The following is a 13,287-nucleotide window of genomic DNA, read 5'->3' as shown; positions in this document are numbered from 1 at the left end:
AGCACATATTATTATCATAATCAGAAAAAAAGAGTCCCTAAGAAATGCCTCTTTAAAAATAAAAGACGTACAAAGGCAAAACTGTATCATAAAACAGCTATAAAAAAAGTCAGGCTGAGCCATAGCACGAAAGCTGTGAGGCAGGAAATGTTTCAAAACAGTGATTTGTAAAATAAACCACCAAATACTCTGTGCAATAAAAGTTTCAGTGTCATAAAAGCATTTTCAACTTCTTCTATACTATAGAAATATTTGGTACAGTGAGGACGACAACAACAAAATCCAGTTAGCCCTGGAAGTATGTTTAATTTTGCGTATGTGGCCAAGCATGGTGCGTACTCTGCGTTGGAAAAACTTTGAACTTGCAAGTGCACCACACAGGTATGTCATTGTTTAAGGAAGGATCGGAAAGGCAAAAAAGCATGAAGACACAACTGCTACACCGCTTCAGTTCAACTTCAGGAGAGTAGAAACCAAATTGTGTCCTGAGATTTGTGGGCAAACCACAAAGCAGATTTGTGTTTTCTGTGTGGCTGAATATAATGCAAATCACAAAGATAAACACAGCATAAAAGGCCAAACCATGAAGCCCTTCCCTCAACCCTCCCACAATCTCTGTAAGGATATGGGTCTTTATTTAGATTCTTAAAATCCAAAGAAGACAGCAATTTTTTGAAAATATAAGATAGAGCATTTCAAATTTGATGAATTTTTGTATAATATGAAGAAAAGCATGAGGGAGGGGAGAGCTGGGTAGGAGTGAGAGAGAAGGGGATAAATGCCTCTTTTGAACACAAAATCACAGCATACACCTACTAGTTCCTGGTTTACAAACTATTGATTCCCACAGCCACAGATTGTTTTTGTGTTGCTCATAATTTACAAAAGTTCATTATCACTTTTTTCCCTAGCCTTTTTTTTTTTTTTTAACTGACATAATTTTGGCAACTTCAGGGACTCTGTGAGGCCAATTTCCCCCAGCAAGTTCAGGTACTTTTTGTTCCCTGCAGTGGATGCTCCTTGGATAGGTTGATAAGCAAATAAGTTCGCAGTTTGTGACAAAGCCTCCTTTAACAAGGCCTGCAGTGAATCCTATGATGCAATCTCCTACAGCTTTGCTAACAGACTCAAGCCAGGCTGGCATGGTCAATGTACCAGCTTGTAGGAGCAGTTAGATGAGTCACATGGTCATCCCCTCAGGGAGAAGCAAGTCTATGTTTCTGGAAAAAATAAATTATTATTTAATAAAACGATAAAAGCTCAACCTTGCCTACAACTACTTTTTGTTTTTAAAGGAAGTCATATTACAGATTCTCCCTACCCCTCCGAAAGATTAAGAGAGTTGGACCCAACCCAGATCTCTCCTCAGACAGTCAGGTGGGGTCTGAGATAGTATGGCAGGCGGCCTCATCTCCGGAGAATTTGCTTCAAGGAAAACTATGTGGGCACATGCAGCTCCTGGAGTGGAATAAACTAAGTTTTCTCTCATTCTTAGTCATTCTTCAGCTTCAAATTACACAAATGTCATACAAATGCACACAATACCTACTTGTGCTATTTTGAAAAATAGATTTAATAATTAGACTTAACATGTACCCAAACCCGAAGAGCAGGGCTGTTGAGACAAGGGAACAGATCTACAGGTTAGTGAGGAACAGTGCAGGTGTTACCCGTGGCATGCCCGTGTGAAGGGCAGTGCCCCAGGGATGGGACAGAAAGGAGAGGGAAAGGGACAGAAAGGGGAGGAGCAAGGTCAGAAAGGGGAGGAGCAAGGTCAGAAAGGAGAGGGGCGGGGACTTCTGCAGGGACCCAGTCACTTCCACCTAAAACAAGCAGGCAGCTGGCTTTTCCACTTTCTATGACAATGGGCATGTTATTTTTAAATGTCTCCACGGCAGAATAACTATTTTTAAAAGCAACCTTTAAAATTTCTCCTTAATTACAAAAGTGGCACAAGCTCACTTCAGCAAACTAGGAAAACACAGAGGCGCAAATAAAAGACAAAGTACCTGTATTTTCTCAATGCAGAGAGCAAACCACTGTTAACTTTTTGTGATTTTTTTAAAAGTCTTTATTTTTTATTTCTATGCCTATAAACATTGTAATATAATACATCATCAACATTTTCTCCTGTCGTTAATATTTTTCCATAATGTGATTTATGGGGCTTGCATAGTTTCCCATCAACTCACTGAACTGTGATTTACTAAACCAACACTTTAGAGCGAGGATTTGGAGTTGTTCGGATTTTTCACTTTTAAAACTAATGCTGCGTTTAATATCCCTTAGGACAAATCCCTAAAACTGGACCTCAGTTGTCAGTGAGTAGACTCATTTCAATCAGTTATGCTAAACTGCCTTCCAGAAAGTTTGTAATATTTATAATTCTCCAAAAATGTATTTTACCCAAACCCAGTTTTGTTAATCCTGGACAATTTGACAGGGAGACTTAGAACATCCCTGTTATCTAATCTATATTTTTTGATTATTAAAAGTGCTGAACATTATTTTCTATTTTTTTTTTTTTAGCCATTTGATCATCTTTCTATCGAGGCATTTGTCCTTTTTAATAATATTTTTAAAAATAAGCAAGAGACATTTTTTTTTTAAGTATATACCAAGACTCCAAAGCTGCTCAAAAATTACGGTCTGCAGAGGAAACATGAATGTCTTGCAAGCTAATCAAAATTCTTCCAACATGAGAACCTTCCAGGGGCCCTAACTTCAGAGAAAATCAACTTCAGGGCCTTTTGAATTCTGTAACACAATAGGATACCAGAGAAGAAGATTTTATTCTTCACTAAATGATCAGTTTACCCTGACGTGACATGATATAGGAGGTGTCCCAATGGTCACCCATAATGTTGCCATACATGGGGAAAATGGAAAATGGTAGCTAAATGTATCTTATTTACAAAATGTTCATTAGGAAATTTTACAAAAATGTGGCCAACACACAGAGACTATTTTGCAACTAGATTTGTAAAACTTGTGATGAACGCTTTGTACATAAAGGTACCTTTAGCTATCATTTCCCATTTCTCCCATGTCTGACAACTTTATGGGGGATCTTTGGGACACTCCAGTATTACCTTGTCCTTGAAGTGAAGCTGCTATTGTTATATTTATATTATTTAATATGTTCTCTGAACACTTACTAAGCTACTGGCTGGACAATATTCTCTGACAGTGGGTGTCTGTGAATAATGTTTTATTAAAAGGAGTAGTAGAGAAAGGGATGAGGGGGAGGAGAAGGGGGATGGCAGCGGAGGGGGAGGGAGAGGAAGACATCCCTTTCACCTATTTAAGGTTTCCAGCTTATTAAATTTTATTCCACGGTCCACTCATCTGACAGGGCCTCCCTTTCCCTGGATGAGCCTGTCTAGAGGAGACCACTTCCTGGACTCTCTCGTGAAGTTCTCAGAGTCCCTGCCAATGCTTCTTATCTGATTTTCTTGTACCACTTTCCCCCAGCCCAGTGAGGCTGTGCAGGAGCCCTCTATTTAAACCATTAATTTCACCGCCTAGCTGCTCTTCTAAATTCCTTCTGCTTGCCACAAATCTCTTTCTTTGCCATCCTACTCAGACTACCTTTGATGTTAGTAAAGGAGTGAGGAGAGTCAGGAAAAAACAGCAGGTCCCACTAGGCCTGGTACTGTCCTTGTCCTGCTAATGGTCACTGCCCCTTCTGGGAGCCACCACCAACCCACACTCCTCTGCAAGGAGAAAATGAGGCTCACAAAATTTTGGAGCAGGTAATTATCCTCAGAGATCATTTAGTTCAACTCCATTTTACAGATGAAAAATAATGAAAGAAGAATCCTCTGATCTTATGCTAATTATCTTATTGGCAATACAGGAAAGAGGTAAAAGCTACCTTTGTTCCTTGCTTCTTTGAAAAATTAGATCCAAGAAGTACAGAAGGCAGTTGTTTTATGGGACTCACTGAACTGAGAACTCAAAACAATGATTTGTGGTGCAGTGTGGGAAGAAAATTCCATTTTTATTCACAGTAATGGTATCAGAATCTTAAACAGACATTTCATATGCTCATGTTCCTATTTTAAGAAGTAAACAGGCAATGCCTTCCCTACTTTTGATCTCCCCCCCACCCGCTGCCAAAAAAAACCCATGTTTTTTCAAACTAATCAAAACTTCAGATTTTCACCTCACACTTAACAATCACAACATGTAACACAGAACGAATATAAGACACTTTTTTCCTCAAACCTAATTTTTAGATCCAAATCCTAAATATAATATAAATAATAATATTGCTTACGCACATGCCCTGCATAATCGTTAAGGCTCGTTCTAGTCCTGGGATTTTAGGCTGCAAGTTAAAATCAGACCGAATCTTCTAGGAGGCCAAACAGCCACAGACTCTTCCACGAAGGCCCTGCTTAGCAGCCCAAGGTCAGCCACTTACAGCCACTCACGCTTGTACTGAGAAAACAGTCAACTCAACAGTTAAGCAGTTTCTTTCTGCAGTCTGGTCTTTTCCTTTCTCCATCCCTCTCCACTAGACTTCAGCCATTCCCTCTCCTAAAATCCTGATCTAATTTTGGGCGGCGCCTGTAGCTCAAAGGAGTAGGGCGCTGGCCCCATATGCCGGAGGTGGCAGGTTCAAGCCCAGCCCTGGCCAAAAACTGCAAAAAAAAAAAAAATAAAATCCATGGGCTTTAAAACAGAAGAGGCTTTGGCTCCCAGAGTTTAGTTACATTTGTATATTCAGAGTTGGAGAAGCAACAGCATATCTTGCTTGCTTGCTTTCTCTGCTTTGAAGGGTATCAGCATTCACACTTGTAAAGGAAGCATTTCCTTGGTACTGAAAGTAAAGTGCTCCCTACAAAGTTCATTGCCATGCTCATTACAAAGTAAAATAAGGTACTACATCCACCACAGGCGGCAATTGCTCGCCACAGAATGCCCATTCAAATGCACTAACAATCTCCCCCACCCACTAATTTTCAAAATATACATTGAAATCCCCTGAAATGTACCAGCTTTTCTAATGCTTTCCTTACAAAGTACTACCGTTAGTATTATATGTGGTAATTCAAAATGTGCAGGTTTTATAAATAATAATATTACTACTCCCGTTGGTATTATATGTGGTAATTCAAAATGTGCAGGTTTTACAAATAATAATATTACTACTCATCAAAAACACTTCTAACTCTCTTCCCAACATACTTGAGGGTGGGAATTAAGATTCCCAAAGAAATATTTTCTTACTTCTATCCCACTTAACCCATTATAATCCAGTACTTTTTACTATTTACCATTAAGAAACTTGCAGCATAAAATGTATGTTCCTGATAATGGAAAATTAAGTAAATAAAACTTATCAAGGAGCTTGGATTTATCTAAAGGATGGAAATACCACAAGCAGATGGACAGGAAGGTGAATCTGAATTTTGGAGGCCTGAATTTAAGATTGGGGAAGCTGTCTGAGGGACTCCCCAATATATGTTATTGTTACTAAGCAACTCTCTTGTCCTCCTGGGCCAAAGCAAAAATTCCTATTCAGCCTGTTGCTGCTCGCTAAGGAATTTTTCCTGAACAAGACTGCCAAGCCAATAGCTATCCTGTTTCGGATTAGGCCTAGGTTTTATAATTGAGCAAGAGTCATTGACAACCTCTTGAAAACAAAGAGGGTATCAGCACCCCAAGGTGAACATGAACAATCGTGAGTGCGTCAAACTAATTTAGCCTAAGGATTTTCTTATATTGAAAAGAACTTAAAACTTTTGCAATGTGAAACTAAGTCCGCTTAAATTAGACAAGGTGACATCATCTTCTGTCATCGTCTTACCTCTTGGCCCAGGTAAGGAGGATGGCCTGCTGATGTTGTAAATACCTAAAGAATATAGCAACAGTTACTAACTACAGAAGCATCTAAAATCAGACTCACATTTATCTCTACACCTAGAAGCTGATGCCTAAGATCGGAGTTACATTGACCTCTGTGCATAGAAGTGGCGTGTGTGTCCGTTCCCACAAAGGAAGAAGAAAACAGGAAAGTGACATCAGAGAATCCACTGAGGAACAAAGGAAGTAAGGGAGGGGAAAAAATGCGATTTAACCAAATTGTTCATTTTTTAACCGGAAAAGTACGCCTCTTTAGACCAAAGTCATAAAGAAGAACTGAAGCAGTTGCTTGAATTATCTAAGACTTTTTAAAAGTAAATTTAACAACCTAAAATCTAAAAAAAATTATTTAAATTATCTGTACATTTCAAACAATACTTTTGGGGGTAAATGGGTGCTGTTGTTATTGTTCAAATGTTTTATGTATGTTTGACTTATCTGGCTTCTTTTTTAAATTTTCCTTTTTACTTTACAGTCTGGTAGAAAGTGTTTGATACAGCTCTTCATTGATTGCTATAGCACTTGATTCTAATCTTCCTTAAGTCAGGTAGCACTGGGCCCTTCTGAGTGGCCTGGACTCTGCAGGTATTTTATTTTATTTTTTCATTTATGTGTTTTTTGAGACAGAGTCTAGCTTTTTCGCCCCAGTAGAATGCTGTTGCGTCATAGCTCACAGCAACCTCAGACTCCTAGGCTCAAGTGAGTCTCTTCTGCAGGCACTTTAAAACAACCTCACCACAGGCCAACAGAAGGCCTAGTACCATCGTATAGGGGTAATACTTAAAGCTACCAGGAGCCCTACAATTGAACAGCAATCATCACCCCATCAAATCATTTCACCAGGGACCAGCATCAAATTAGAACTCTTTTTTTCTTTGACTTTGTACTACAAAATAGAATCTAAATTCAGTGAAATGACAGTTCCCACAAAAGTGAACACCAGCTCTCAGTGAGTAAGATTTAGCCAGAAACTCCAGCCTGATCCCTGACGTGCCTGGCAGAGGTCCATGTGGGTGACATCACTTCAAATCAGGTCTTTAGTCCTCTGGAAACATATGAACTGTCAAAGGGATGCCTTCTTTCAGAAGGTGCTGTTCAGGAAATCAATGAAAACAAAATTGAGAGAAGGCCTAAGAATTCTTCTATCCAAATGAAAAATTATTTCTGAAGCTATTCATCCAGAGGTAGTATAAGGGAAAATAAAAGCCCACAGGTTTCATTTCGCTTACAAATTTAATATGCACCTGCAAAGTTGCATATAAACTGCATTTATTAAGTAATGCTAAGTATTCACTGAAAGCAGCGTTCCTGATTTAACCTAATCATAAATTATACCTGGGACATTGTTTAAATGCATATTCCCTGGGCCCTCTATAGTGAATCTGATTGAACACCTCCTCTCCATGTTGGGGTCCAGGGATTCATAGTTTTATCAAGAGCCTCAGGTGATATTTTATATATGTATTTTATTTTATTTTATTGAGAGAAACAGAGACAATCTCACTCTACTACCCAGGCTAGAGTGCCATGGTGTCAGCCTAGCTCACAACAACCTCAAACTCCTGGGCTCACGCCATCTTCCCACCTCACCCTTATCTAGTAGCTAGGACTACATATGCCCACTACAATACCTAGCTAATTTTTCTATTTTTAGCAGAGAATAGGTCTCATGCTTGCTGGGACTGGGTTCCAACAAGAGCTCAAGAAATCCTCCAGCCTCAGCCTCCCAGAGTGCTAGGATTACAGACATGAGCCATTGCACTCAGTCTAACCAGGGGTCCTCAAACTGCGGCCCGCGGGCCATATGAGGCGGTGTGATTGTATTTGTTCCTGTTTTGTTTTTTTTACTTCAAAATAAGATATGTGCAGTGTGCATAGGAATTTGTTCATAGTTTGTTTTTTTTTTAAACTATAGTCCAGCCCTCCAACGGTCTGGGGGACACTGAACTGGTCCCCTTTTTAAAAAGTTTGAGGACATCTGCTACTGTATTTTAAACTCAGATAAGTTTGGGAAGCAATGATTTGACGGATTCTTATGGAGATTCCTATATAAAGTGTATATATCATCTTCAGCTTTGTTTTTATCAATCTAGATTTTCACAGGGTTGTCTAGCATTTTCTTCTTTTTCAGTTAGGTTAACTCTGCCTCTATGTCCGTTCACTTCACTGAAGATGGTCAACTAACCAAAGCACACTCTTTACAGTGTTCCTCATTCGGTTGACAAGCCCATGCTTTCTGTTGGATACAGTCTGCAGAAACTGAACAAGAGCAAGAGGAAGGCAGAAAAGACAAGTTTTCTCTTGCATGAAGCTAATGTTAAGGAGTAGAGATAGCTGCTGAAGGTGATAGGTCCAGCTAAAAATTTTAGGGAGGGGGGAGTGTCAAAGCAAATGCTATTTGTACTTCCTTGGTTCTAACTCCCAGGGATACTTTAGGACGTATGTGTTTATTCATCTCTGAATTAAGGAGTGTGCAAGATTTAATCCACTGCAGGGAACAGAACACTGGATCCTAAGCATTAAACTGGTGATCGTGGGTATTGCCTAACAGGACTGATGGTATCTGTTGGTTCTTTATTTACTCACTAGGTATTACTACTTCTTGACTGTCAGGACCATTCACAAGTATAATTTGGTCGATTTTGAGTATGTCAATGTCTCGATTAGTAAGCAGAGAAGCGACTGGATAGCGTCATTATCTCTATCTCTGATGCACACACACTGGGCTCCTTTGTGGTCCTAGAGCATGCTCAGTATATGCTCACCGCAGAGCCCTTGCACTTACTCTTTCATCATCCTATGACAGTCTTACACTCTTATACCAGGTCTCATCACTTCCATCAGGTCTCTACTCAAAGGTCATCTCATTAGAAAAGCTGTCCCTGACCACCATATACAAAATACTTCCCCATGACTCTCAATTCCTATAGCTTGCTTTGCTTTCCTTCATAGCACTTACTATCACCTAATCAAATATATATTTCATGATTGATTTGCTGTCTGTTTCCCTCACACACACCATTAAGATGTAAACACCATAAAAGCAAGGACTATATTCTACGCACTAGGGAATCTTAATGCTAGGATCAATGCCCAGGATACAGTGGCACCCAAGACATGTTTATTGGGGGAAAAAATAGATATTTCCATTGGTTTGAGGAAGATATGACAAATTCTTGATGTTTGTAATCTTAAAAGCTATTTTATATAGCCAAATAGAAATGAACATATGGATTTAGAAAACTAAGGAATAGAGAATTTAATTAAAATGTATAGACAGGACATTTCTTGAAAGGATAGCCACATGAGATACCTATAACTTTAGCCATTGTCTGAAAAATGGCAGGACTCTTTAAGATACAACACAAAATGACTAAAAGTAATTATCCTAGGCAAAATGGGGGAGAAATAGGTATTTATTATGACCTGTATTGTTTAAAAATATACACACACACACACACACACACATTTATATTCAGGCCCAGTGTAGTGGCTCACATCTGTAATCCTAGCACTCTGGAAGTCCAGGATAGGTGCATTGATTGAGCTTGGGAGCTGCAACCAGCCTGAGCAAGAGCAAGACCCTGTTGCTATTAAAAATAGAAAAAACTAGCCAGGTATAGTGTCTGGCACCTATAGTCCCAGCTACTCCAGAGATTGAGGCAAGAGGGTGGCTTGAGCCCAGAGTTTACGGTTGCTATGAACTAGGCTGACACCATGGTATTCTAGATAGAGCAACAGGGTGAGATTCTGTCTCAAAAAAAAAAAAAAAAAAAACCCCAACTTTTTATAACTACTGTATCTTTTGTAACTTTTAGGCATTTACCAGATATTGCCTTAATTAAAATCATATCTGTTCATGTCTTACCTTCTACTATACTATATGGCCTTTGAGATCATGGCCCATTTTATATACCTTTATATGTTCCCTATAATACCTATCTCGGTAGGTAATCAGAAAATATATTTACCTAATGAAAAACACATGCATATCAAAATCAACTATTACATATGTGTATTCTCTGAATGTACTTTATACATTATCGCAATCAAACAAGAGATTTTTAATCTATCATTGCCTTTCTTATACACATGCTGGTTGACAAAGATCATAAATCTTCATAAAATTTAAGACGCGTGAGTAGAGAATTTTTAAATATGTACAAAGAGGAAATGTCCTAAAAATACTTTGTTGCAATTAGTGATAGCATCAACATTGCAGAACATAAAAAGCAGAACGTTTCAATCTGAAAAGTCCACACCATAAAAAAGATGACGTTCAGTCCTGACTTGCTAGCAGGAAATATCTTCCTTGGCTATCCAAAAGATTACCTAAGTCTCAGTGGGATTCTGGAATAATATCCAGGATGTATGCTTTAGTGCATTTTCAGAAAATACAGCCAGACCTCCCGGGGCGGATTCACCAGGAAGCTGCCCAAGCTGTACCTTCAGGGCCTCTCACTTGCTGGGGGTAAGAAGCCTCAGCACTCAGGCGCCCCTTTCCTAGGAGTCTCCACCCATGTGACACACACAATTGCATAAGCTACAGGCCCACCCCTGCAGGGACTTCATTAGAATATTACCATTGAGAAAAAACTAGACTAGCATTTGCAAAAATTGATCTGAAAGTCATGTGTTGACTAAAAACATTTCTCAACAGTCCAAGTGGGGAGAAGCATTGTGGGAAGGAGGGATGTAAGGAGAACAATTATATGTATCTTTGTGATTATTACTTTTCTCAGGATACAAAATTTAGTCTTGGAAACCATGACTAGATAAAAGCTACTTTCATAAAAGCCAGTAAGCATACATAATCCCAGTGGTTATTACCCATAAAAACTAGGTAATGCATCGTAGTCAAACCAGATTGCTAGTGCTCCGGACTTGTACTTATCTTCGGTAGTAAAAACATTGTTCTTATTGCTGCTAAGTATACGTGGTGAAAATAAAAACCCAACTCATTTTCATTCTGAATCCGAGTCGTGTACCACAGGCGGAGGTAGTCAAACTACATGTTTATTAACCTAGATATCAACCTTTTTTGATGCGAATATCAAAATAAACCAAACAACCTCCTGTCATCTCAGCATTGATCACTTAAGTTTCCAAACTCAGGTAGTGATTCTGTAAAGACTCCAGAGGGACTGGGGGAGGGGTGGAAGTACTCTCACCTACTCACACTCTATGGTTCCTACGCCTTCCCCTATTTGTAACTTTAGCTCTTCCCCTAGGCCTAAGGGTACTCAGTTGACTCTACATGGGTGACTCAAGTGGCATAAATATCTGGTTGTTTTTGGTTTTTGTTTTAAGTATGCCAGTATGTGTTCTTAGATTCTCCCACCCTACCAGCGGCTTTAGTTGGAGGATGGTCCTTCCCCACCACCCCCAACAGGTCCTCAGGGCCTCCCACCAAACTGAGGACTAGTCCCCCCACCTGCTCCGGCATAAGCACTGGCGGCCCGGAGCCTCCGCGCCTGGCCTCTTGCCCCGGCGGAGACACCTTCAGGAAGGTCTCCTTGGGATGGCCACACCGCCAGGGTAAAGTCACCAAGGACAGCAAAAAGGTGGCCCCCACGCACTTCCTACAAGACGCAGCCAGTTCCCAGCGCGGGACGCGCCCGAGAGGAGGGGACAGGGAGCGTCGCCACCTAATCCCAGGAAAGGCCGCGGGACCCACCTCCGCCTCCCTCCCGCTCCCGCCCTCGGCCCCACCTCCCCCGGCTCGCACAAAGCCGTCCTGAAGGCTGGGGGCCAGGCCCGCTGGGAGGCCGTCTGGACGCCACTAGACCGGGCCCGGCGACCTGCGGCTCTGGCCGCGCACCGCGCTCCCCCGCGAGCCTAGAGTTCCCGTCCTGTACGCGAAGGGCGCGAGTCTGGAGTTCCCGCCACTCCAACCCCCAATCTTTATGTGGACACCCCCCCCACCCTAAGAAGACTCGGCGCGACCCACGCAGTCCCGCCAGCTGCGTCCCAGGTGGCGGCCCCCAGCGTGGAGCGGCGTGCAGACGCCGTCGGGGCGCGAGTGTATTGCCCAGTGGCAGGCGCCCCTTTGAGCCCCACCAAATGGCCAACTCAAGGCCTCCAATCAGTTTCCCCCAGTCCGGAAAGGTCCTTTCCCCCGGGCACCTGCGTAAGGTGGCCAAACAATGCGGGGGCGGGCCCGGGGCGTGGGGAGGATGGGGCGGGCTGGAGGGGGCCGTCGGGAGAAGGCGCCGGCCTCCCCCGAGACCCCATCCCCAGGGCGCGTAGCCTCCCGTCGGGGGCGCCCACGCGGGCCCCACACACGCACGCCCTGCTGCCCAGTGCGGGAAGATGGCCGTTTCTTGCTTCAGTATAAAAGGTCTTTGTTGCTCTCACACAAAAGCGGCCAAGACCCGCTTGTCCAGCAGGCCCTTTGGACACATCGAAGGAACTCGGCTGGACTTCCAAATGGCCTAGAAGCCTGGAGCGGTGGGAGCAAATGAAGGAGAGGGGACAACAGGCCTCCCGCGCCCATCTCCCAGAACCCTGTCAGTATCCGAGTATTCGTCTGGGAGCGGGAGCTGAGGCGGCTCGTTAGGGAGGAAGGAAAGAGGAAAACCTACTTTTACTATCAAGGCCCAAAGGGGGTATTAAACAGTCACATTCTTGTAGGGTTTCTCCCCTCAATCAGGGTAGAAACATAATCCGGAAAAGTCTGGATCCACCAAAACAAAAAAGAAAAAAGAAAGAAAAAATACCAACAATAGCAACTTAAAAAAAAAAATAAAAATAACAAACCAGTTGCCATCAGCCCAAAGTGGTAGTAGCAGCAGCCGGCGCGTGTGATCCACTTACTTGTCCGACTCTTGTGACATGTTTGATCCAATGAACTCGCTCCCCTTTTCCTGGAGCCTCAGCCTCTGGTGAAACTGGACTTTCAAGTCTGTGCAGGTGAAGGTGTGTGAGAGCGCCCGAGATGGCAGAACAAGAGCTACAGGTAATTCTGCTTTTCCGTCCCCCCTCACCACTCTCGCTCGCTCGCCCGCTCGCGCCCTCACCTAGCCGGAAAGGTGGGATAAGGGAGGGCCCCTCACATGGGGCCCGAGCTCGGAGGCGGCCGGGCGGCGCGGAGTCCTCCCGGATCGTGGCAATGGGCAGACACAGAGCAGAAAGTGGCGGACTTGGGCGGCCACAGGTAACTTTCTCGCCAGGAGCTGAATTCTTTCACTAAAGGGTACAAGCCCGAGGGACGAGCTGCGCGGTGATTGGCTGCGGAGCTCCCTCAGGTGAGCTGCCATTGGCAGAGGCGCGCTCAGGTAAGGCCCTTCTCCAAGCGCAGGTAGCTCACTCCGAAGTTTACCCGAGTGCAGCGGCGCACGCCTGCAGCTCGGTGGCAGCTGTGGGAGCCGAGGGTCAGTTCTCGGAGTAGACGTCAAGCTACTTTTTCCTCCT

The 13,287-nt window shown here is 42.7% G+C and overlaps 1 protein-coding gene across 4 annotated transcripts in view; it reads right to left on the bottom strand.

The window, feature by feature from the left end:
- The window catches only part of GRHL2 (grainyhead like transcription factor 2), a 169,719-nt gene extending 156,681 nt beyond the window's left edge, over nt 1-13,038 (bottom strand). For 3 of the 4 annotated variants that reach the window (XM_053558834.1, XM_053558835.1, XM_053558838.1), the window contains exon 1: nt 12,691-13,038. In XM_053558834.1, coding sequence (XP_053414809.1) covers nt 12,691-12,710 — 20 coding nt within the window. In that variant the 5' untranslated portion in view covers nt 12,711-13,038. Of the gene's footprint in view, nt 1-12,633 lie in introns of all 4 variants that reach the window. The other variant, XM_053558836.1, reaches the window with a different exon arrangement.
- Nucleotides 13,039-13,287: the final 249 nt, after the last annotated feature.

Source organism: Nycticebus coucang, chromosome 13, assembly GCF_027406575.1.
Source record: "Nycticebus coucang isolate mNycCou1 chromosome 13, mNycCou1.pri, whole genome shotgun sequence".
Lineage (NCBI taxonomy): Eukaryota > Metazoa > Chordata > Mammalia > Primates > Lorisidae > Nycticebus > Nycticebus coucang.
Note: the sequence above shows the minus strand (reverse complement) of the source record. Positions and strands in the feature narration are given on the sequence as shown.